Raw genomic sequence first — 26,264 nt, 5'->3', positions numbered from 1 at the left:
ACAGAGGGTCTGGGTTCTCTTCCCAGCACCCTTCATGGCTGCTCACGACTGCCTGTAACTCCAGTTCTAGAGAAGCCAAGGGCCCGTTTTGGCTTTGCAGACACCTGTATGCACCTGGTGTGTACACACACACACCACACACACATATACACGTTAAAAAATTAACTTTACTATCCAACATATTTGCTCTTCTCTCATGTTGATGTCACAGATTTCTAGGCGACCTTTAAGCACCAGCTCAGTTCATGAAGAAAAGTGAGGTGTCACCTACGGTCTCACACACCATCCTAGACATTTCCGAAGAAGACAAAGCCAGCACGGTGGACTTAGCAGGGTGAGCACCGGACAACTGCACCGTTGGCTGGGACTCTGTAAGGCTCAGTGCCTTGGCTGAGGCTTAAGCAGAAAGTGGGAAGATCCACTTGAGGCAACACCAGAACAAGAGACGACTTCCTGATCGTGGAGGGAGACTGGGCAGGCCGGCCACACTGACTGATTGCAAGTGAACGGCAACACAGTTCACTGCAGGACACACCATCCCATTTGGCCGCAATCAGACATTCCATTTAAAATGTTTACATGCTGCCTGTGATCAGACAGATCACTCTAGAGCACAACACAGTGAACTGTTTTATTACAGAAGAAAATAACATCCTAACCTTTTAAATTAAATAATAGACTTCTTTTTTAAAAACAAAATCAACTTATGGGGGGCTGTGAGCTCCTTATGCACTTCCCACCAGAGTGATAAGCTCCCTCAGTAATGCCACAAACAAGAAAAAGCCAAATCCTTCAAAATGGATTTCACAGTTTTGTAGAAATGCCCTTACTTAGTCCAAAGGTAGAGATCAATCAGTTGGAAGGTAAGTCGCAACAGGGCCCAAAGGCCAGTGCTCGGGTCTAAAGAGGACAGAGAGGTACTTTCTCTCACATCCTAATTTTTGAGTTAGTTGTTTGGTGTGATTTGCTCATTTTCAGATTTGCCTTAAAAAATAAAATGACTTATTTTCAAATAATAAATTAAAAAAAGACCAACAGTTTCCCATTGGTGTTGACCCTTTCCTATTCTGTCTTAAAAGTTTAATTCCATGGGGGTGAGAATAGTAAACTGATCAGGGCATGTAGCTCAGGAGGAGGGTAAGACTTTGTAAATTCCATCTATTTATTTAGTGTGTGTGTGTGTGTGTGTGTGTATGTGTGTGTGTGTGCATGCGCACATACCATAGTGCACAATTGAGGTCAAAGGACAACGTGGGGGAAGTTGCTCTCCTTCCATCATGTGTGAAGTCCAAGGAAATGAACTTGGGCTGCTGGGTTTGGAGGCAAGTGTCTTTATCCAAGGAGCCATCTCCCTGGATGGTGACTGAGATTTATCGAAGGTCTGTGATGGTCACAATCCTGTCCTTGACAGTGACATGACTGCAGTCCTGAAACAGGAAAAGGAGGAACAATAAATGTGTGGAAAGTCCTTTATAGTCGTTAAAAAACACAAACATTTCTGTTTCATTTGAGCCTGGGTTGAATGAATGGCTTCAAACTCCCTAGGTAGCCTAGGATGTCCTAGATCCTCCCGTGGCTGCCTCAGAGTTGATATTACAGGCATAACTCCTCCGCTCGGTTCATTAGTACTGCGGACTGGACCCAGGTCTGAGGCTTGTGAAGAAGCGCTCCACCACCTGAGCTCCATCCCCAGCCCTAAACCGCTCATTTAAAATGCCTGAGCCAGAAAGACAAACGCCAAAACTCTCTCTTATTCATGGATCTAGCTCTGAACATCTGAGCGTATACCCTAACATGTCAGAAGAAGCCAGGAAAGCGATCATGGCAGGGAGGGTGGACAAGAAGCTCTAGCGAGGAGAGCAGGAGGAGGCAAGAGCTACAAAGGAGTTTAAGAAAATAATGGGGGGATTTACCTGGGGAGGGGGAGGAAGGATAATACAGGGAGAGAAGGAAGAAGGAATTACGTTACACTAAGGTTGCCTAAAAACCTAGGGGAGCCGATTATTTTATAAATTTATCTTAAAAATACATACAATATGCTAGGTATACACGTGGCATACACGCTTCATTCAAGCACTTGGGAGGCAGGCAAGTCAATCTCTAGTCTGAGGCTGCCTGGTCACAGGGTGAGCACTAGGCTACTGAGGCCCTATCCCCCAATATAGACTGTTAGTTGTTCACTGGAGGAACACATGAGCTATTGTCATTGACCTTGGTGACCCAGAACTCAAAGGGAAGCCACTATTGCTGAAGACAGCACTCTTGGACACAGTACTTGGAGGAGTCAGCGGGGGCTGACCTGGAAAGCCCCCTTGCTGAGGACTGGCTCTCACAGTACTGAAAGGCACTATGCAAGCTGCACAGGAAGAGGGGCAACTGGATGTCCTACCCAGCTGTAAAAGCTGCGACTCACAATAATGACCAGAGGTAAGACAGCCACAGTGGTGCATCAGTGGCTGTTTGTCCTCAGGGTGACCAACAGTAGTCTAATCAGTGGGAGGGAATTCGTACTTCAGACTGTGAACCTAGCCGGGGCTGGATAAGTCACAGACCCGAGAGAAGAACCCGCTACCGCCATTTCCGTGAACCAACAGTTTCTGAGTGTACTCTAAACACCGACAGCTACATGTAGCTCTCACCTTTCAGCACTAAAGCTTCCTTTTGCAACAGATGGAGACAATTAGAGAGTTACAACTGATCCAGATACAAGCCAGAAAGTGACAAATCTGCAATGCAACCAGGAAACCCAAGGCTGAGGGGAAATCTCAGAAGAGGGGAGCAGAGTGTGTGGGCCGGAGGCCCAGGATGCCTGCTGTTAGACAGTGACCCAAGACTCAACAGAGAAAATAATTCCAGGAAATAACAATATGGTTGTATGAACAAGACAAAATATTTGACATCAGTTTGCCCTGCCAACATGGATGGGGGAAATTTCACACAGCCCCATGACTAGAGGAAAGCTACAGATTATTTTTTGCTGAGAGGGAGACTTAGTTTCCTTAAGGGTTGAGCTCCTACATACATTGTCGTGTGTGTGTGTGTATGTGTGAGTATGTGTGTATGTGTGACTATGTGTGTTTGTGTATGTGTGAGGATGTGTGTGTGTGTGTGTGTGTATGTGTGAGTATGTGTGTATGTGTGACTATGTGTGTTTGTGTATGTGTGAGGATGTGTGTGTGTGTGTGTAATAAAGAAGAAATCATGAATTTGGGAGGGAGAAGAAACTGGAGGGGGAACGGAGTTGGCATGATGTAGATGCAGCACTTGTGAAATTCTGAAAAATAAGTAAGTAAATAAATAACTCAAATGCCGGCTCAAGGTCAGTGATTCCTAGTCTGGAAGCCAGACCATGATGTCAGTGGCAATCACAGTAACAAACCTGGGAATCATCCCTCCACTCACAGTCTGAATCAGCATCTTCCCATACATTTTCTGGAGTCACTTGTTAAATATTCCTTTACTCAGAAGAATTAGTAGGGTTGTTGCAGTGTTTGGGGGGGAATTATATTTTTCAGATAATAAAATTCACCTACCACCACAAGTAGGGGGCAGGTTCTCACTCTGGCATAAAAAGGCTTGCTTGTTTATTGATTGATTGGAGTCGACAGGGTCTGGCTATGCAGCTCAGGCTGGCCTCGAACTGGCCATCCTCCCATGGCAGCCTCGGGAGTACGGCCATGACCAACTCCAGGAAGAATCTTTAGAACTAGACCTGGCCACTGGTGTCCCAGGCCTATTTGATGGTACAATCTTTATTTTAATATTCTCACATCTAAACATTATTATATCTCAAGATAGACCAATGTACTTTTTGAGAAAGAGTCTGTCTATGTGGCCCTGGCTTGCTTAGAACACATTGTGTAGATCAGGCTGGCCGCAAACCTACAGAGATTCCCTTGTTTCTGCCTCCCGGCGTGCTAGGATTAAAGGTGTGTGCCAGCATTCCTGGTTCTAGTTCTTTATTTTTTTAATATTTATTTTCTTCCTCACTTTCAACTGAAACCTATTATCTGAGTTTGATCCACAAGACTGAAAATAAAGTTCAGGGGCTGAGAGATGGCTCAGAAGTTAAGAGCACTGACTGTTCTTCTAGAGGTCCTGAGTTCAATTCCCAGCAACCACGTGGAGGCTCACAGCCATCTATGATGAGATCATGGATACATGCAGGCAGATGCTGAATACATATTTAATAAATTTAAAAAGAAAGAAAATAAAGTTCAATTAAAAAATAAACATAAAAGTGATAAATCAATAATACATATACATTTTTAGAAGCTATTATTCTATGAAGCTTAAATTTTTGTGCTTGGAAAAGTATGAAGTACACCAACACAGACATATACATACATGTGTGTGTGTGTGGTATGTATGTTATAACCGTCTTATCATGCAAAATCAGCTCATGGACCCCCATGATCCTAGCCTTCTGGGGTTCTCTTTGGCACATTCCCTGCTCTTCCATGCTTTATGGCACAGGACTCTGGTTCCTTCCTCTGTGTTGCTTGCTTTTCTCTGGATACCTCCCACCCCAGCCACTACCCCCTTCGCCCCCCCCCCCCCCGGGTGTGAAGCAAGCACCAGAATCTCATTGATCTGAGCTGATTTGAAGCACGGAGATCTGAGCAGCTAAACCTGTTGTCATGGACACAAGCTGGGCGAAGAAACCACTTCCTAGGGCAGTGAGAACCCTAGTTTTGGGCAAAATTCCAGAATGAAATACGTTTAATTTTCCTAGCTTGCATGGCTTTTCCCTTTGCATTCCGACTGCCGACTGAAGCTCAGTGGCTGACGCGGAACAAGGTAACATTTAGTAAGCAGCTAATGCAGTAGGTATTTTCTGTTATTCTTTTCCACTGATACTGGGATTGGGCCCAGAGCCTCACACATGCTGCACACTTTCTACACCCTCCTCCCGCTTATTCCATCCTCTCCAGGACCCTGTAAAGCACAATTATTAATAAAGTATTATTATTATCCCACATATCAGATGAAAGGCCCAGGGAGGGTCAGAGCCTCACAGACAGGAAGTAACAGGGTGACAGGGCTGAGATCCAAACCTATCTCCAAAGTGCACAGTTCCATCGCTGACTGTGGAACTCTGGGAAGGTGAGTGCCGGGGCTGAGCTCAGGTGGGTTAGAAGGACCATGCACCTCCCAGGTTTTATGTGCTTGCCGACTTCTACATGGGTATGATAGATACGTACGCAGAACAGAGGGGGGTCTCTGCCGTGAGGGTGAAAGCCTTTCTGCCGGCAGGTGGAAATCTCTTGGAGGCCATAATCAGTTAACTTAAAGAATCCAGTTCTGAAATAAGAAAGGGCAGGCTCAGAGTCGAGGCATCGCTCCAGAGGCTTCCCCCACTCCCAACACTCCCCCGTCTTCGCCTGTCCCCGCTGTGCCTTGGTTCATGCTCACACATTCCAGGCTCTCACACTGACTCACAGGGCAGAGGAATTTTAGACAGCTTTCACAGTGTACTGACTTACAGCTCTCTTCTCTGGGGAACGGGTCACAGTTAGAGAATAAATTATCTGCTGATTATAAATAGGAATCAAATAGGAATTTTTTTAGACTTAATTACTCTATTTTATGAGTGCTTGGCCTACGTGACTGGTACACAGTGAGGTCAGAAGAGCCTTGGAGGTACAGGTGACTGTGAACCACCATGTGGGCGCTGGGGATTGAACCCAGGTCCTATGCACAAGCAGCAAGTGCCCCAACCTGATGAGCCATCTTTCCAGCCTCCAAAGAGGAATTTTCTAGTTGGAAATTAAAACTGAAAGTGAGAAATTCCTTTGAGCAAGTCAACAACAGATTTAAGTAGGACTAAACACGGAAATGCAGATTCTTAGGTCAACTGAGATTCTTCAGTCTGAGGAACAGAGGGGGAACGGCAGGAACAGAGGCTCAGAGCCCTGGGGGACAACACCAGGTGCACAAAAGAGAAACTTGAAAACAGTGAAAGACAAAAAGGCAAGTTCATCACTGTCTCCATTATTAGCTCTGCTGGAGAATTCAGAGTAAAGGGGACATTTGGAATGAGAAGAATTAACACTGGCAGATGACATAGGGTCCAATGTGGGAATTTTTTAACCTGTAACCTCAGGCTCTGATATCCTATCACTTTAAGTCAAATAGTTCAGATTTCAGTTTTTCTTAGAAAACCAACATTAATTATATCTTTGAAAGAGCAGATTGTGTTTATCAGAATATGGAGCTTGAAGGAAGCCTTTTAGAGCAGCCAGTGAATGCCATTTATGAATTTTGGTTTTTAAAAGGTCTAGGGGCCGGGAGGATGGCTCAGTTGGTAAAATGCTTGACATAGAAACAGGAGAACCCGAGATTGTATCCCCAGCATCTACAAAGAGCCTGATGTGATGGTATACGTCTAAAATCCCAAGATAGGAGACAGAGAGTGGTGCTCTCCAGACTAACCAGTGATCTCCAGGTTCAGCCAGAGACCTCGTGTCAAAAACAATGAGATAGAAAAGCAACAGAGAAAGATATCCCATGTCAACCTCTGGTCTCCACACATATGTGAACACTTATGCACAGGCACCCTCCTAAGCTCATGTACACATGTAAACACACACACACACACACACACACACACACACCACGGTTGGTTTCAATAACAGAGAACTTCTTTTCCTTCTAAGACCCAGAACCCAGAACCGCATCGGTGGTACTCACTCCTGGAACTTGGGGGAGCAGACGATTGCTATAGACTCTGGCAACATCATTTGATAGGAGCAGTGGGTATGCAGATCCACACTGGACAGGAAGGCCGTCTGGGTTGGGTGAGTCTAAAAAGTTGAAACAGGTCAGAGAATTTCCAGTGGCCCAGCTGTCATGGTTGACCCACTTAGGAAGGCAGGTCCTAGGCGCTCCCAACAGCAGGACCCAACCCCTTCTCTGCAGCCATGAGGAACACACAAGACCCACACAGTGAGTTCCCTCCCAGCACTGTAAACAAGCCGAGTCTAACAACAGTGTGTGGAAACTCTATCTGTCCTTGAAAGGCCTGTGGAGTTCAAGACCGTGTGCTGTATATTTGAAAATGGCGAAGACACATTATTTATTTAGATATAGTGTTGAACACTGTAGGTCAGACTACCCTGGAACTCACTATGTAACCCTGGCAGGTCTCAAATATACCTCCTGCCTCAGCCTCCCAAGTCCTGTGACACAGATGTGAGCTACCAGGCCCAGTGTGAGCACAGATGTTTAAGTGTTTTTCTCATTCACAGACCATAGCCGACTCAACGTTTACAATGTACACACATCATATACAGGTTTGCATGAATTGTCAGTTGTATGCCTTGTCTTCAAGGCACACAATCGGCTCTGAGAAACAAGAGGAAGAAGTTGAGCAAAGGGCAGTCTGAGGCCACGTCAGGGGACGGGAAATAGATGGAGCTCTGAGGAGTGAAACTGGCTTGTGTATTTTCCTCTTGTGGTGTAAAGATCTGAGAAGACCCATAGCCTGCTGTTTTCATTTTCTAAAACTTACTCTTATATATGCGTGTGCAACCCCGAGAATGTGTGCCTGCCTGCCCATGGTGTGCGTGTGCAGGTCAGAGGGCAACTTGTGGGAGTCAGTTTTCTCCTTCCCCCAAGTGGGCCAAAGAAACTGAACTCAGCTAAGAGTGGGCAGCAAAAGCCTTTTACACACTGAACCATCTGGAAAGTCCTTTCTTGTTGTTTTCAATCCCAAATTATGAAGAAATGATGCAGAAATATCGCAGAGGTAACCGAAGCCAAACTTCTCTCCATGTGTTCCTAGCTGGGCCCTTACTAGACTGGGAGCCTTCACCCATGCATGCCTAGTTCGGCCTGGAGTCTAAGCAGTAACGATTTGGAGTCCGCCCTCTCCTTTTTCATTTTTTAAAAATATTTACTTAAAAATTGTTTTACTTATGTTCATGTGTACACCTGTCTGTGTGGCTATAGGCCACATGTGTGCAGGTGTCCTGAGTAGGCCAGAAGTTGGTGTCAGATCCCTTGGTGCTGGAGTCAGAGGAGACTGTAAGCTGCCCGGAGGAGTTCTGGAGACCAAACTCAGATGCTCTAGAAGAGCAGCAGGAGCTCTTAGCCACCAACCTCCTCCAGCTCTAACCTCCTCTGCCTCCCCCGACCCCACCAGTAGATCCTCACTCCACCCTCACCAAGGCAAAGGCTGCCTGACAAGGGTGTCTATGACTTCTTCACACAGAAGCTCAACCCTCTGCATGTCTTCAGCTGTCTGACCTCAACCCTGACTCTGAGGGCTGTGTGCTTTCTCCCTGTGCAAATACGAATCCCTTGTGCCCTTCTGATCCATTACTGTCCTGACTGCCCTGCCTGCCTTTCCCCCTCTCCTCCACTGCTCACCAGACGTAAACACACACACCCCAGACAGCTGCACGCTAGAGTGTGGATAAATCTTCAAGGTTAGACCCAAGCTGAGCTGAAGTACTCAGGAGTCGGACTTAGGAGGTGAACTCTAAAGAAAGGTAGGACAGGATGATGGGAGCAAGTGGGGGGGGGTCACTGTTGGAGACAGGAAGTGGGAAGGGTGCAGCAGGTTCCTGACAGGGTACTGCTAGAGCCCAGTGCATCCTGAATCCCTTCTTCTGATGTCCCTGCTCTGTGGCTTCTGTGTTTTCTTTACACATTCCTCTGTCTCCTTTTACCTCCCAAACGCATTTTCTGCTCCCTCAGTAGCCCTTCAGGCTGTCAGCAAATAGCTTTTCTTACTGTCTGCTCTCTCCACTTTCAAGGCTGCCTGGGCCAGTTTAGTATGAAAGCCTCCCAGATCACTCCCCACTTTTGCCCTTACATCTTTTTCTGACGAAAACCCACAAATTCCAGCCGACAGGACCGCTTACTGATGCAGGAGCACAGTGTACCTATCCAATGCTGACCCCTCCCCCTTGGACTCTCATTGTAAGTCACCTTGAGTGTGGCCCTCCTTGCTCTGAAACCCACAGTGCCCTGTGCGCACCTTCTGAGGAATATAATGCATTCTGCCTCATGGGAACAGGTGCTCCTTTCCTGTGTGACCCTCAACTGTGTCCCCAGGCACAACAAGGAGAGTTTCTATCTGCCAGCTGGGATCCTTGCGTTAGGCATTAGGCAAACCAGTGAGTATTTACGTAATTGAACCGAATAGGATGGAAGGGCTGGAGAGTACCCCACATGTCGGCACTGCTCTAGTGCGGAGGACAAGTGTGTATGACCCCCTGAACCTAGAAATAAACCATTGGACTGTGGCTTACACCTCTCATACGCCTAGGAAGCAGCTTGGTCAGTGAGCTGGAGGCCTTAAAAAAAACAAAAAAACAAAAAAACGAGAGAATCATCCAGATGTACTGTTTAGAAAGGGACCTGTGTTTCCTTGAATGTCATCAGAAGTGTGCACGGCGTGTGCAAACACTCGTAAACTGTATATTACGGCAAGTGCTGTGTCATAGAGACCGCAGCCACCAGAATGTACTCCCTGGCTATTTAAAACAGTTTCACATACACAGCTTTTAGGTACATGGTCTCTAGGCCAGCTTCCCTTCACCAGAGACCCCAGAACATCAAAAAATTATTTTTAGTAAAAGATAAAGTTGAGGAAACTGCAAAAGCTCTCAGCAGTCTTCTGAGGCAACTGACTGGAGCACTGGGAGCCATGTGTGTGGAGAGACAGATTGTTCGGCTAGTTTGACTCTGCTCAGGGAGTGAAGCAGGCTGTGTGCCCCTAACAGAAGAGGAGTCCCCGCCCTCAGGGAAGTCTGATTTTCTTACATGAATCCAGCCAAGCGTGAGGAGTCCAAGATCATCCTGCATAAAGAAAATTTCTTCTTCATTCTCTGTATGGCAATAATCGGGCCCACCATTTTGTCTGGGGATGAGAACATGTGTGATTGTGAATTCATTTCTCATCTGCAAGGAGAAAACAACAGGTCACAATTCCCCGGGTCTCTCAACCCACTCCCTCTTAGCAGAGGAAAGAGAAGCCCCTTCTTCTCCCTGAGCTCCTGCTCACTCCTCCTTCCTGATCCCTCACCCCAGGGCTTCACAGCAGAGAGAGAGAAGAAAGCCACAGGCACTGAGCCAAACCCCAGATCTCCCTCTAGCACAGGTTGGGCCAATGGTATAGTCCTAGGGGCATTTCTGTAGCAGCCAACAAGTCTGCTCAGGGTTCCTGGGGTGCTCTGGAAAGAGCCCCACCGCTCTGCTGCCTAAAGCAGCTCCCCTGCTCCAGCCTCCTTATTAAGGCTTTGGTGAGGGTTGCTTCCCATCTCTCAGGGGCTTGTTTAGAAGTGAGGGATGGGTTCAAGCTCTCCCTCAGCGGCCTCGCCTTCCTCACAGTTCCTACATCTCCTAGTGGACACACTGCTCAGCGCTCTCTATCCCAGGGTCCCTTTCATCTCTGCAAAGGACCGCACACCTTACGGACACATATGAAGACCTTAGATGATTTCCATTCCCAGGCCCACCGCTCAGGGGGAGCTCAGAAGAGGAGAAAATACATAAGCCTTCCTGCTCGGTTTAGAATTAAGTCAGCCTTCCTTTCTTCCTTTTTTTCTTCCTTCCTTCCTCCCTCCCTTCCTCCCTCCCTTCCTCCCTCCCTCCCTCCCTCCCTCCCTCCCTCCCTCCCTCCCTCCCTCCCTCCCTTTTCTTCTTTCTTGTCACAAAGTCTTATTCCATAGTCAATACTGGTCAGGACTCACTATGTAGTTCAAGCTGACCTCAAACTCATGGAAAGCCTCCTGTCTCAGATTCCCCAGGGGTAGGATTGGGGTGTGTGTGTGTGTGTGTGTGTGTGTGTGTGTGTGTGTGTAGTCTTTGTGGAGGGATTGGTGCAGAGTCAGACCCCAGATATCCAGTCTGAGCGTCACAGGAGGCCACAGAGGAAACAGCCCCAGTTCAGGCGAGCTACACTTCCTTACCAATTTTCCACAGAGGACTCCACAAGTTTCAATGCCTTTGGCAGTATTGGCACTGGCAAGCTGGAGAAATTCCGGGCACAAATTGCGGGGCACCACAATGTGGCGCAGGCCTTCGATGGTGGGAACTGAAATGGACAAGGGGGGAAAGTCTGAGGCCAGGGGTCCCTGAGCAGAAGTCAGAGCTGACAGCGTAAAAGAGAAATGCCATGTCATTGGGATTCCCTCCATGAGCCCCTCTCCCCTCAAGGGCACCACAGAGGGACTTAAGTCTCTTCTCCAACATCTGGCCACAGCTGGCTGCGAGCTGTGACCACATATTTTAGTCTCAGCCTGACCGGAGGAGCATTATTTGTGGATGTGACCATGTATGTGGGCACCCCATGTATGTGGGTGCCTGGGCTCTGTGGGCAAGGTCCACTTTCAACACAGGTGGACAACATGCAGCCAGCCAGGAGCTGCAGGGAACAGAGAAAAGATTTTCTCTGTGTCTCTCCTGGGACGTGCATGCTCTTCCTCTGTCCTTAAGACTCCAGATGTGCTAGGCTTTGGACTCTGGCTTGTGGACTTCTGCTGGGACTTCAGGTCTCTTGTCTCAGACTGAGACACGGGGCTTCCCTGGTCTGTCCTTTTCACACACGGACTGAGCCCAAACTACCAGTATTCTAGAGCGTCCACCTGCAGAAAACCTGTTGTGGGAACACTCAGCCATGTAGGCCATTTCCCCTAAGGGCTGTGCGACCACGGGAGACCCACTCGTACTTAAAGGACGTTACAGACTGCCTGGTGGCACCCACAGAGACTTGTTTCCAGGACAGAGCTCCACAGAGGTTCCCCCTTTAGGGCAGTGCAGTAGGAATGGGGCAGTGTCTTGGGATTCTGAAGCTGTGGGCAACTAGTGAGTACCTCAGCCTGGGAACGCTGCATCCTTTGAGGCCAGCTGTGATTCTGGATGTAGCTGGCACCACTTACCCCTCTCCTGCTCTTTTCCCCCTTCTGAACGGTACCGGCTCACTCCTGCCTCTCCACTGTATTTTGGGAAGTGTGGATTCATGACAGCACAGTCTCACGGCTGGAGAAGGCTGACTGCCTTATCTAGTTCTGATTTTGATGGAAATTTAAGGATATGACGGCACTCTATTGCCATCTCAGCACTCGGAATATTGTGGCAGGAGAATCCCAAGTTTAGTGCTAGTCAGCTAGCTACACAGGGCGGCTCAGGAAACAAACCGGCAAAAAGGGACAGTGGAGCTGATGGCTCCATGGGTACAGACTGCTGCACAGGCAGGGGACCAGAGCTCAAATCACCAGAAGCCACATCTACAGGTCCAGGGCTCCTACAGGAAGATGGGAGGCAGGAACAGACTGATCATCAGAAGCTCATGGAGGACAGAAAGAGGCCCTGTTTCAAACAAGGTGGAAGCAGAGGACTAACCCTCAAGGGTGTTAGTTGTTGTCTGACCATGTGGTGTACTGTGGAACACCCGCTAGAACAAAGTTGAAATGCCAACCTCCCTGAGAAAAAGCAGCTTGTAAAACTTATCCAGGATGCCAAGAGTGGATCCTTCTGTGAGCTCCACAGAGAAGCTGTGTGTTATCATATTAAGAGCACAGTAAACAGATGTGCCACATCAGCATTTGGGTCTGCTAGACCTGATTGGTCAGGGGGACAGAGCCACTGCAGTGTGACAACTGCATCTGTGGGTGATGGGTTAAGGCTGGCACAGTCTCCCTTTCCATCCAGCGATCGCTCCGTCCATTCTCAGAGGTGTGTCTCCGCCCACAGGGGACACAAAATGAGAAAGACGCAAGGTCCCACCTGCAGGAAGTTAGAATCTAGCTACTGACAAATGATGGCACTATCAGAAGTGATTCCAAAAATATTGAGGATAAGAAGATCTCTGGTAGTTTTATGGGGGTTGAATCAATCTGACTGACTGGACAGGAGCTGGAGAAGCCTCAAGGAAAGCAGAAGGCAGATGCTAGGGCTAGATGGAAGCTGACAAAGCTGTGGGTAAGACGTTAGAACGTGTTTCCTAGAGCACAGGACAGGCAGGAAGGAGCGGTACAGGGAGAGAGGACTTTAGAGGGAACAGGGAGGAGGCCTGAAGCCTCAGAGCACAGCACAGTTCCTTTCTGGAAGATGGGTCACAAGGTTTTCTGAATGAACCAAGTAGCCCCCTGCAGTGTGTAGCACTCTCACTGGCTAAGCCCCTCACAGATTAGGAGCGCCCCAGCGCAGGGAGATTCGGTGGTGGGGTTGCCCGTGGAAGCAAACATTTTAGAATGGCTTCCAGGAAGCACGATCTCTAGTTTACTAAACCCTTCACATTTCTGCAGAACCCTTGAAGGTTAGTGTCTGTGACTCAGATTAACCTAAGTTAAAGGCCATTTCTACAAAACAGACAGGGAGCGGGGCAGTGGTGGCGCACGCCCTTAATCTCAGTACTCAGGGAGTCAGAGGCAGGCAGATCTCTGTGAGTTCGAGGCCAGCCTCATCTACAAGAGCTAGTTCCAGGACAGCTAGAATGGTTACACAAGAAGCCCTGTCTCAAAAAACAAAACCAAAAGCAAAACCAAACAAGACAGACAGGGTGGCAGGACAGAAGAAGACAGTAGTCATCCCATGAGGTTCTGTTGACTGAGCCAAGTAAGTGGGTCATGGAAGCGAGAGAGATGGAGGGAGGCATGGGGGGGGGGGCTCACCATTTTCTATGATGCTTAGTGCTCCAGGCTTCAGGGACCTGTCTACCACGGGTGGCTTCGCTGGCCTCACGGTTCTGTTACAGTCTGAAGTCTGCGTGGGTGAGGTGGGGACCACATCTACACAAGGCTTTTCGAGATCAGGTAGCAGAGGCCCACTTGGGCCAGGGTCCACCTTCCGGAACTCTTGGACAATTTTTAGCCGCTCTTTTTCCAGCTCCTGCTTCTGGATCATCTCCTCAAAGGCATGGAACTGCTCCTGCTCTAACTGCTTCTGCTTCTGCTGGGCAACTCTCTGTCTTTCTTTTTCCAATTCTTGCTGGATGGCGATATTCCGGGCAAGTTCCTCCTCTTCCTTTTTCTAGGGGGGAAGAAAGGGTCTTGGTTAACAGTTTAGCTCTCAGAAGGAAAGCCTAGTCCGCATAGAGACGTCCAAAGTACAATTTTTCTCTGGTCTGATCTCCCAATCCAGAATTCATGCTTCGCTAGGTACCTCTAAAGTCATGGAGTATAGCCACCATATACCTGTTTTCAAGGACAGCTAGTGTTCCTATCTTCAAGTTAGTGTTCATTGCCCAGCTGACAGACTCTAGACTCACCCTGAGAACAAGGCTCTGAGCATGTCTGTAGGGGATGATCTTGACCCATCTTAATTGTGAATGGGACCATTCCCTGTGCAGGGGATCCTGGAGTAGATCCCAAAGGGAGCTGAGTACCAGTGTGCAAGTATTCATGCTGTTTGCTTTGGTTTTAATTTTTAAAATTACATTTACTTATATGTTTACCAGAGAAAGGACATGTGTCAAGGCTCACATGTGAAGGTCAGAGGACAACTTGTGGGATTTCTAGTGATTATCATTTAAATAAAATGACATTTAAACTAATAAATATCAAGCAGCGAACCTCTTGAGTGCATTAGAAATGTATGCTCAGCACTATTAATCCCCCTGCTGACTGTCAGTGCCAGTGTGCAGAACAGCGCAGCACGTAGGTAGCTATCTCTCCAGCGTGTGCTCCTGTTCCACAAGGGAGCACTGGAGGGCCCTGACTGTTTCCCCACAAGCTGAAACCATTCTAAGCAAGACTTGCTGCACATCACTGGGAAAAATCAATGACTATAGAAAGCTTTTGGGATAAACTTCCCATGCTTGAGATCTGAAACACCTATGCCCTAGTGAGAATGTTCCCCATGGTCAGGTCTCTTGCTGTAGATACAACAGAAAGGTCACAGGTGTCTGTCCTCAAATCATCCTTGTGGGCACATAGACTGAATCTGCTATAATTTGAGTCACTGGTCTTTGTGCCCCCCGCCCCCCAACAAACTAGCCCATTAAAAATCACAGACTCATTTGGTACGGCATAGCATAGCCTGGACTGTCTGAGAAGCACACACCGCCCTCCCGTCTCTTCGCTGTCACACTGACCTTTTGTTCTTTATACTGCTCATATTCTTTGGTGTATCTTTTCAAGAGTTCACTCTTAAGTTCTTCTGCTTTGGGGAAAGCAACATTCTTTAATTTCTGAAATACAAAACCAAACTTGAGAATCACAACCTTCTAACATCAACCAAGGAAGCGAGAAAGAAGACATCAAGAGTGACAGCGGTGTCCTCCCACACATGATCTGAAGCCCTCCACCCTGCCGTTCCTCGACCCCCTTCCTGCACCGGAGAGGCAGCCCAGTGAAAACTGGGACCCACCTTGACTGCATCTTTCTTCTCAGCAATGGTAGCTGATTTGTAGTCTCGGTGTTTTGGAAGTTTTTCAATGAAAAGCCTAAAGAAACAGAGCAGAATGGTTAGGGTACACAGGAAATGCCACATGAGACCCTGAGACAATGCAGCCACTACAAGAAGAGTTTCTAGGAGTGTGGGGAGATCGGGCATGAGCACGGCATACAGGGCCTTGGCCCCTACGAGCTTCGTCTCTGCATAGAAGTCCTGATCTCTTCCCCCCAAACAGGGAGTGTAACAGTAAATACCAGATTCCTACAGCACAAAGGAGAGCCTCAGGTGAGAGGGCTCCCCAGGTAAAGGCACTTGCAGCCAAGGCTGGGGACCAGAGTTTAACCCTTGGTACTCACATGGTGGAGGAAGAGAACTGATTCACCCAAATAGTTAGCCAGCCTCCATGAAGACCACCTTGCAGGTACCCCCACCCCAGCAAAAAATAAAGGTAAAATTTGAAAGAAGAATATAGCATCCATTGACGCTTGCAATTCCAGCCCCCAGGAGCCACTGTGAATTTTAAACCAGACTGAACTACTTAGTGAGAATGTCTTAAAACAGAAGAAAAGGACCCCAAACCTCCGAACCAAATGGAAATAAAAGCCTGTGATATGCTCCAAACCGTAACTCTACAGAAAAAGGGCCTCTTTTGACAGAAAGGGCCTCTGACATAAAACATCACTCCGTGCTGGCTAATCTCGGTTGTCTACCTCACACACCCGGGAAAAGGGAAACTCAGCTGAGGAACTGCCTCCATCAGACCGGCCTGTGCGCATGTCTGTGGGACTTGTATTGACTAATTGATGATGGAGGGCCCAGTCCAGGCAGGTGGGCCTGGGCAGTAGAAAAAAGGCAGATCAACACGAGCCAGGGAGCGAGCCAGTCAGCAGTAGTCCTCTGTTGGTTTCCTCTTCAAATTCCTGCCTTGACTTCCCATAAACTCACAAATCCTTTTCTCCCCAAGGCCTTTGGTCAGAGTGGTTGAACACAGCAACAGAGATGCTAAGCAGAAAGAGGCCATCGGCACCAGGGGCAGGAGGCGAAGACAAAACCATGGCCATTACTGCTTTTATGACCTTGGCCACCAGAAATGTTTTCTGGGACTCATAATCCTTCAGAGAATATTTTGCACCAAACCAAGTATGGAAACGCTTCCAGCATGTGCCGCCTGTGGTCCGCTGGCAGATGCAACTAGGGGTAACTATGAAGGCAGACCAACACAAGTCATAAACTATCTAATTACATGCTGTGCAAGCCTGTCAAGCCAAGCCGGACCATCCAGAAGAAGGTCTTGAAAGTTGTCCTCTGATGCCGGGCAGTGGTGGCTCATGTCTTTAATCCTAGCACTGGGAGGCAGAGGCAGGAGAATCTCTGTGAGTTCGAGGCCAGCCTGGTCTACAGAGTGAGTTCCAGGACAGGCTCCAAAGCTAAAGAGAAACCCTGTACTGAAAAAAAAATACAACAAAAACAAAAAAAGAAAGTTGTCCTGACTCCTGGACGTGCACATGGCAACCTATGCATAGACCCCCATACAACCACTACTAATTGTAAATATAAACTAAAGGACTGTGCACATAGCCAATATCACTCATTTATTCAAAAATTTATTGTTTACTGGCCATTTCTAGAAGGTGCCAAGCTGGCCTCTGAAGGCTGGGATATATCATAAATGATCCATTCAAGGTTTCCCCTCATTATGGAGCTCCCATTACAATGGAGAAAGACATTTAAAAAAAGTGTGTCAAAAAATCAGTGCTATCAGGGCTGGAGAGATAGATCAAAGGTTAAGAGCACTGGCGGATCTTCCAGAGGACCTGAGATTGATTCCCAGCAACCACATAGAGGTTCACAGCCATCTGTAACTCCAGTCCCATGAGATTTGACACTCTCTTTTGGCCTCCCTCCTCTGGCATACATGTGGTTCACAGACATATAAGCAGACAACCCCCCCCCACCCACACACACAACATAAACACATTTAAGAAAAAGGAATCAATGCCAGGAAGATCACTATCAACAGGAAAGGGGGACAGGCAGTGACTGGAGAATGGGGTTTGGGATGGAGTAGCTCAGGGAACGGATGGTGTCTGAGGAAGGACTGAAGAGAGCTGGCCTTGAGATCCAGGAAGTGTTTGGGTAGATGGAGAAGGCCCCACATGGCCCCATGTGGAAACAGTCTCCCTAAGAGAACAAGCTCAAAACAGAGTGCAGACTGCGGTCACATTCATGCTTTAAGGACAAAGGAGCAAGGATCATGGATGCTTGCATGTATGTAAACGCTATCTGGTAAGAACAAGTCCATAGATGGTGGTATATGTGCCGATACATCATCATCATCATCATCATCATCGTTGTCGTTGTTGTTGTTGGTGGTGGTGGTGGTGTGTGTGTGTGTGTGTGTGTGTGGTTATGCGTGTGTTGCAGTTCACATGCGGAAGTCAGAGGACAACCTGTGGAGTTAGTGCTTTCCTCTACCTTTCTTTATGTGGGTTTCAGAGATTGAACACCATCGACCTTCATGGCAAATGCTTTACCCACTGAGACATGTTACCAGCTTGCCATTTAATTTTTGTTTTAACTTTAATTTCTCCCTCCTAATATTAGGGGAAATTATCATGAACAAGTACTTTTGTATGGAAAAAACTCATTCAAAAAGCAGACATTCAATAGAATGCTACTTTAAGGACCATATTTTCCAGTTTCCAAAGTTAACTGCTGGAGTGAACCCAAGCGCAGGAGACCCCTTCTTGGGTCTATAAGCCCCAGCCCCAGTAAATGCCTTTGGCACAGGTTCATGGGAGGAAGGAGGATTTGTGTCAGAGGGGGCTCACACGGTATGGCAGACCGGAACTGCTTGCATAGTCTAAGTCCCTTCTGTGCAGCCTCTGATGCCCATAAAAAGCTGCGAAAGAATCCACAGCCTGGCTTATTGTCTGTGCTCATCATGAAAGTATGTACTGATCCCGCATGCTCAAGATCTTTCTTCTATACTGGGGTCTGCAAAAGGCAACGCATTCCTTCAGCAGGAAAACTACTACCAAGGGGGGAGATATGCCTGAGATGGCCAAGATGTCTGAACCTATCTGGGAGGAAGGACAGACATGCTTTTAAATCCTGAACTAAAGCGTACAGGAAAGACGCAGAACAAGATTCTTACAAGTGGGGGAGGCGGAAGGGTGGTGAGGTAGACGTCGGCAATCCTCCCCCCACCTCCCTGCCCCCGCCCATCCCCCACCCCACCCCGCAGCTGGTAGAGTGAGCCACTCGATGTAAATGGGCAGGAACACACCAAGTGAAAACCAGTCTCAGAGTCACTGGGCTAGGACTTCTCTGCAGCCGCCCGCTAGTTAGTTCACAGACTCGGGATCAGGGTCCGGAAAGCAGGTGCCAGAACAATGCAGGCAGCTGCATCTATTGCTTCAGACCTCATCAACCCATGCAGTCCCAAATTAAATCCCACTAGTCAACCCAGTGCAGTCCCAAATTAAATCCCACTAGTCAACCCAGTGAAGTCCCAAATCCAACAATCGAGCAAGTGAGTGCAAATCCTCATCCAAAATTCTGCCCCAGGCCTAGCTCACGGGGCAGTCTCACCAGTGACACTAATACCTGTCATTCCGAGTAACACTTGGTCACATCAAAGAAGACAAAACCAGTTTCTTAAGGATCTGTTAGTACTGGTGTTGTTACTGGTGCTGGGGACCAAACCCAGGGTCTTCCACATGCTGGACAGCTCTGTACACTGAGGTACATCCACAGCTCTCCATAGACTTTTAACAGCATTAACATATCTGCTTCTGTTTCTTAGGAGCTTGTTGCTACAGTCAACAGTCTCTCTTGAACCATAGCCTCTCCTTTTTCACAAGATCTTTTCTTTACAGAAAACAACAAACCCACGCTCTAGAACTTCCCATCTTGAAATACAGAGAAGCACATTCACGCTTCTCATCTGCATTCAGCGACTTCCTCATTATTCTACTTTGTGTCTTACCCAACTTTCTACAAAGAGCTGTCTAAGCCAGGCATGGCAGTGCACACCTTTAACCCCAGCACTCAGGGGTAGAATTATCCATGGCTTTAAGGCCAGCCTGGTCTACGTAGTTCCAGGACAACCAGGGATATGTAAGGAGACTCAAAAAAATTAAAACAATCAAATAAAAACAAACAAACCAAAAATACCAAACACCCCCTAAACCAAACTCCCCCAAGCCTCCAAGCCAAAACATAAATCAACCTGTCCACACCAAAATTTGGCAAAGTAAAACCAGTGGGCCAAATCCAGCTAGCCATCTCTTCTTGCCAACAAAGAAAAAACAGAAACAACCAGGAAAAATCTAGACATTGGGGTTTACCAGAATGAGGGGAGGGGCGCTGCTGGCACCTAGTGGGGTGCTTCCCGCAGGGACGCTGCTAACCTTCAACACTCAGCTCAGTCACAGAACCGAGACATATTCTCTACTGAGTCAGAATGTCGTTAGAGAGGACTGACAAGACACCCAGTGATGACTGACGTGCGTCTGTCTGGGAGGACACACGTGGAAGTGGTCAGTAGGTGTCTCATGTAGAGAAGAGTGGAGAGGGAGACTTACTGCCTTCTGTAAGCCTAGACGGAAAACAAAAGAACCTGTGTTCTAGAATGAACCCTGAAATAGGAGGAGCCACTGCAAACGGGAACCCAAGCTCATTCTTAACCCCGAGTGCACTCCGCCGTAGAACAGACCTGGAGGGTGATGTGTCTACTTAGCACCCCCACCCTGTGAAGACCCATGAGCGATGCCACAGAAACCCTTCCTGAGCCCGAGGTCCTCTGAGTCACAGCAAACTCTTTAGGTCCTATTGTACTCAAGTTCAGACTAGAAATGACAAGTCAGGCTTTTCCCATCATCCCCTTCCTCAACCACACGGTGCCCTTGCCACTGGGGCTTTAGGAGTCATTCCCTGGTGACAGCCTTGAAACCTTGTATTTATGCTGCCTATGCAACTATGAGGAACAAACAGCTCAAGAAATGCCTTACTGTTGTAAGTCAGGCGGCAAGTGGTCCATAGTCATCGGTAACTAAGAGACTACACTGACAGAAAAGAAAGAAACCTCTTTCCTATACCACATAAGAAGCTACAGGGTGAGTACAGGAATCTGGGCTCTGCCACACACCAGCAATGGTCCTGGCTCTGGCTGCCTGAGCAGAGAGAGTGCAGCCAAAATACTCACCAATGCAGATACATCCTGCTTACCTGTGGACAGCTGGGGCAGGTGGGACTGAGGACTAAGTATCCTACGCAGGACATTCCTGAGTCAAATAATACCGCTTTTGGCCCTGTGTCCTTGAAGGGCAAGGACAACTCACTTGTGAAAGCTGCCTGCAACCTGGTTAATGATTGACACTATCAAGTTCCCTGCTGTTAGCAACTGTGGGGGCCATAGGTGAGCACAGGGGTAGAATACAAGGGGTGTCAGCCACAGAAACGAAGAGGAGAACTGTGGGCATCTTACGTGATGTACTTGTTGTAGAGGATAAAGGCATGTTCAATGTTGCCTTCCTCAGAGTAAATGGATGCCATGCGGATGATCTCAACGCCGGAGCGGTAGTAGCGTCGGGGTGGAATGTCTTCATTTAATTCCACTGCACTCCCAAGTTGGGATAGAATCCTCACCCGGTCTTGGGGTGGGAGGCTCACATCCCCATGGTTAGACATTGGACCAATAATGTCTTTTCTGAGACAAAAGAGAGAAAATGGATAACATCAAAGCCAGGGTCATATCTTCCCAGTGATCTAGCACAAGGTGAGTGTACCACAAATCTCCCAAAATATTAAAGAAAGAGCTGGGCGTGGTTGAGCACACCTTTAATCTCAGCAGCTGAGGAACAGATCTCTGAGTTCAAGGCTAATCTAGCCTACACAGAGAGTTCCAGGACAATCAAGGCTCCATAGAAAGACCCTGTCTCAAAACCAAACAAAGCACACAACAGAGAAACAAAAATTAGATAAAATAAAGCACTACATGCAGTGTTTCTGATCAATACATTAACCTTCCTACCCACAAGAACATCCAAGTCCTGATTTGAGGACTGACAGGTTAAAAAAAAAATCAACACCCTTGTCCCACAATTTGATGCTACAAGGAACACAACCACTGTGTGTCTAGTGCCCCTTAATCACTGTTCATCAGCAGAAGGCCTGCCTAGAGCCCTGTAGAGGTGAGGTAAGGAAGCACCTGCCACTTGCTCTGTTGTTTCTCTATCCAGATGCCTACTTCCATTTACCCAATACCTGGCAGAGTGTGTTCAGAGAACCTTCCTGAAGACTGCTCTGGTAATTTATTATTCCATTTCATTTTGCTGGAGAATACCAGATATTTCCCATGATACAATTCCTCAGCTTTGACTACAAGGTCAATGTGTGTGTGTGTGTGTGTGTGTGTGTGTGTGTGTGTGTGTGTGTTTTCTGGGGGCAAATGCTCACAAACAACTCTGCTCGCTAAACCACTATTTGAGTCAATCCGTCACATTTACCATTTTCAGGGAAAGGCAGTTAGCACTCTGAAACAGTGTACACTTGTCTCCACAAGGCAAGTAGGACTTCAACAGCAAAGGGACAGTTACCTCAGATGGGGTGGGACACTCTAGGAGTTCCCACTCACTGGAATCCAGACTCCAGTGAGTCTACACAATCTCTAGATGTTGTTTCCGTTGGACTCGGGCTCTGGGCTCCATGACATCATCATTACACAAAATCCAGAGAGGAATCGGGGTTGTTCTGTGCATCGGATCACAGCCCAGCCCAGCCAGCCTATTCTAGAATACACTCATCTTGTGACCCAACAGTCTTGTGTCCCCATCTTTGTTCCTTATTCCTCGGTCAGGATTCCCATCTGCCCGGGAACCGCAGATCACAGTCCCATTTATCCAGCCGTTGTTTTTCTGAGTTCCAATCACCTGTTCTCAGAGACTTTTCTCTAAGCCAATTTTACTTTAGCTTTCTTCAACCCTTGGGTGACATTTCTTCCATGAAGTTTCCCCACTAAACCTCCTTCCCTCCCAGCAAAAGTTGGGGGCTGTTAGGAATGTGGAGGCACAGCCTGTGTAACACGTCCGCTCCTGAGCATAAAACCCGTCCAAGTCCCTAACTGCTGGAACTGGGCACAGCCCAGCAGAGCTCACGGGAATGGGATGCTGGGCATCTCGGTACCTCTGGAAACCATCGGGCGGCTTGGGGCCAACATGCGATTCAGCAATCATGCAACGGAAAGACAGTGTCCGAAAATAAGGGGGAAAGACCAGGAGGAGCTCCGGAGGAGGCAAAAGGAAGGAGCAGGGGCAGAAGGGTGCGCCCCGGAGAGGGATCCAGCTGTTAAAGCTGGCAGAGCCCTTCCACAAGGCACTCAGTCAGGTTTCGGGAAAATGTAAGGCGTGTTGAGACCGGGCCTGGCTGGTCAGGAGCCAACTCTGGGGACAGGGCCATTCCGGAGCTCGCGCGCGGCGGCCCAGGGCCAGGGACACGGGCACCAAACCCATGGCTTCTTCCCCGCGGGGTCCCACCGCGCCAGGATCGCCCCCCCCCTCGTCCCGCAGCATTCCCGGGACCCTTCCCACCTTTCGTGAAGGATAACAGTAGGAGCTTCCGGAAACGTCACCTCCGATGACACGCCCACTCTCGCCCCTCCTTCAATTACACTCCAAGGATTTGAGACCCGGTCTGGAGGACGGGTGGGTGGGGCTGGAATCTTCAACCAATGAAAACGAGCTCTGCTGCAGGCCTCTTGATAAAGGAATGAACCAGGAAGAAAAGGGAACCTAGTGAGTGAGGGAATGGGACTGCCGTCCGAACCAGTACGTTTTAAAAATTATGAAGCAGCAGTTTCCTGCCAATGGCTCCTCAGTCGAAATAATAGCAATTTAACATATCATGGGGAATTGCTGTCTAGCTTGACATTCACGGCTCAGATGACAGCACCTTTTCAAACAAAACATTCTCTGTCAGCGGGTCCTGCTTGTTTTTAAACTTATTCATTATTATCGTGTGTGTGTGTGTGTGTGTGTGTGTTTGTGTGTGTGTGCGCGCGCGCGCGCGCCTGTGTGGGGGGGACATACTGCAAGGGACGGTGATTGTCAGAGGACTATTTGTGGGACAGCTTCTTTCCTACTGTGTGGGTTCTGGAGAGAGAACTCAGGTCATGAAGCCTGGTGGCAAGTGCCTCTATCCTCTGAGCCATCTCACCAGCCCATGTTGGTTCTGTTGTAATTCTCTACTTTAGAATTCTCCTAAAATTTAATTTCTTGAAAGGGAGATTTTTCTGACTCCAGCCCATGTTAGTTCTGTTGTAATTCTCTACTTTAGGATTCTCCTAAAATTTAATTTCTTGAAAGGGAGATTTTTCCGACTCCTGGCTCCATCCCCCGTGCCCACAATGAATGACCTGTGGTTCCAAACTCAATACATATTCTTGGATGTGCAGGTGTTACTGAGATAAAGGGTGTGTCACTGTCCCCAAGATTACAGGGATGGACTAACAAGTTGTGAAAACGAAGATGGCTACGACAGGCTCATCATTATGTTCTTGGGACCAAATATTCTCTACGAAACAATCAGAACTAGGAGCAGAAGGCTGTGGAATGGGGTGCCCTTGCTAATTTTGTAAGTATCTACCATACTAAGTCTGCAGGGACACTTGAGGGACAAGTTCCTGTTGTGAAAGACTGCCAGGGACCAGGGCTGAGACGCAGCAGAGGGAACCCCACTAGTGTGAGCTGTGAGCTCCCTGCACCACAGCACCGCCCAAGCCTGGCTTGCGCTCTGTGAGGAGAATGTTTGTGTGATGCGTTCTACAGACAAACTGGGCACGGTATTGGCCTCTTCGCTGTGAATCTGTCAGGACTGAAAAAGACAAAAAAGTGAGCCCTCAACACTCAGGACGAAAGATGTGGCTTTACAGGTTCAAACACAGGAAAAGGCACCAAGGTGTTGAATTCATGCATAATTATTGCCGGCAAATTATATACCTGATACTTATCTCCAGCCGCAGAACACACCTCAGTTAGCTGGCTCAGATCTCCCAGTGCAGAACTCCTAGCAATATTGGAGGATAAACTTGTGGCTCTGAACTCCATTTTGTTTGAAGGCAGGCCTTTCCTGTCACCAAGAACAAATTAGTTAGGGAAATCAAATGCATGGGAGATTCTTCTGCATCAGTCTCAGAAGAGCTAAGATCACAGGTGAGAGCCACCTGCCAAGCTCCAGTCTCTCTTCTGTGGGCGCAGCCGGTATGGCAGTTATAACGGACTTACTTCCGCTTACAAACGGCCAGTATAGAATCTTGACCCTCCAGCATTCTGTACCAACCTTGGGTGCAAAACCAGGCAAAAAACTGAAGAGTTGGAGAAAGAAGACATTAAGGAAGGCCAGGTAAAGTCCATGTCCAGAAATCAGGAATTTGTGTGTATTTGTTGGTGATGTTGTTTTACCATGGGAAATGGGCCAACATACCTTGCCTCCCTTTGTATCTTAGAACTGTAAATTTGACGTTTTTATACATCAAGAGAGTCAAAAATGGCCATGAAATCTGCACACTGAAGAGAGGATCTTAAACCTTTTTTCTCATACTGTGTCTCCCCTAGCACGCATGTGGATGGTAGGTCCCTTTTCATGGTTCACAAAGGTGTTTACACAGTTCATATTTAGTGACCTAAAACAACTACAACAAAGATACAGCTGTGTCTTAACTGAATTCACTTAATTATCTTACCCCAGTTAACTGCATCCTTAAATACTTTTTGAAGTGCTAGATATTGAACCCAAGGCCACATACACCCCAGGCAAGTCCTCTACCACTAAGCTACATTCCCGGCTCAACAAAATCTTTTTCTGTTGGTTTTTTTGGTAGACAAGGTCTCTCTGGGTAGTTCTGGCTGTCCTAGAACTCACTCTGTTGATCAGGCTGGCCGCCATCTCAGAGATTTGACAACCTCTGCCTCCAAGTGCTGGGGTTAAAGTGTGTACCACCATGCCTGGCCAACAAAAACTTCCTCACATAAGAGTATATTCATCTTGAGTAGTTCTGGGTGAAACACTGTCCAAGAAATGTCTGTTTCACAGAAAGCCTGGATCACTTTTATCCTTCATCTAACCAGATTCTTCCATGGCCCATGGCAAATCTGTCTCTGAAGGATGCCCTGCTAGTCGATTTTCATCGCTGTGACAACATACTTGAGGGAGTAACTCAAAGGAGGAACATTAGTTGTGGCTCACAGGTGCTGATATATGAGAGCATCAGTGTCCTCACCCTTTGGACCAGTAGTGAGGCAGAGCACCAGTGGGGAAGGAGACTGTTGCAGAGAGACTGGAAGGGGCAGGAATAAGATCCAAGCTTCAAAGCATACCCCTTGCCTTTAACAAGGCCCCACTCGCTAGTTTCTGTCACTTCCCATAGTGCCACCACATTATGACCCCACCAAAGGGTCAATACATTGACTGGGTCAGAGTCCTCATGAGCCCATTATTTAAAATCCTTACAGCTGGTTTTTTAAAGACTCATATTTTCCTACATGTGTGTTTTCCTATCCATATTCTATTACTATTTTTAAGGAAAGCAACATGGTAAGGCATACTGCGTGCTTTCTCATGATGTTTCAAAGCAGCATGAACCAACTTGACCTGATGGACTTTATGGGAAACCAAAAAGAAAGGTGCTTAGGAAATGCAGTGTGGTAAGTTATACCATGCCTCGGCACAAGGTCAGGTATTTGCAGCCCAACTTGCATGGGCTCCTTTTGCTCTCAAGTCCCTGATTAGTGCTGTGACTTCTGAGTGATTCTCACTGGCTTCTTGTGTCAGTGATAAGGTGAAGTAGATATAATTAATGTTGGGGCCACTGAGTTTTTAAGGATGCCTGGGTGAATCTATCTAGGAATTCTAGTATG

At 47.7% G+C, this 26,264-nt stretch overlaps 1 protein-coding gene across 2 annotated transcripts; it reads right to left on the bottom strand.

Moving 5' to 3' along the window:
* Nucleotides 1–147: 147 nt before the first annotated feature.
* Stambp (STAM binding protein) lies at nt 148–23,009 on the bottom strand. 2 transcript variants are annotated; one of them, XM_075983732.1, is made up of 11 exons: nt 22,941–22,995; nt 21,191–21,286; nt 20,840–21,061; nt 15,322–15,397; nt 15,047–15,142; nt 13,626–13,983; nt 10,923–11,047; nt 9,775–9,912; nt 6,694–6,806; nt 5,205–5,304; nt 148–1,427 (listed from the first exon to the last, which is right to left on the bottom strand). In XM_075983732.1, the coding sequence occupies exons 3-11, from the start codon at nt 21,040–21,042 to the stop codon at nt 1,371–1,373; spliced, it is 1,266 nt and encodes a 421-aa protein (XP_075839847.1). In that variant the 5' UTR covers nt 21,043–21,061; nt 21,191–21,286; nt 22,941–22,995; the 3' UTR covers nt 148–1,370. The 2 variants fall into 2 exon arrangements, with proteins under 2 accessions (XP_075839847.1, XP_075839846.1); XM_075983731.1 differs by lacking the exon at nt 21,191–21,286 and having other exon boundaries at nt 22,941–23,009.
* Nucleotides 23,010–26,264: the final 3,255 nt, after the last annotated feature.

This window comes from Microtus pennsylvanicus, chromosome 8 (genome assembly GCF_037038515.1).
Source record: "Microtus pennsylvanicus isolate mMicPen1 chromosome 8, mMicPen1.hap1, whole genome shotgun sequence".
In the NCBI taxonomy this organism is placed as follows: Eukaryota; Metazoa; Chordata; class Mammalia; order Rodentia; family Cricetidae; genus Microtus; species Microtus pennsylvanicus.
This window is presented reverse-complemented; position numbering and strand designations above follow the sequence as displayed.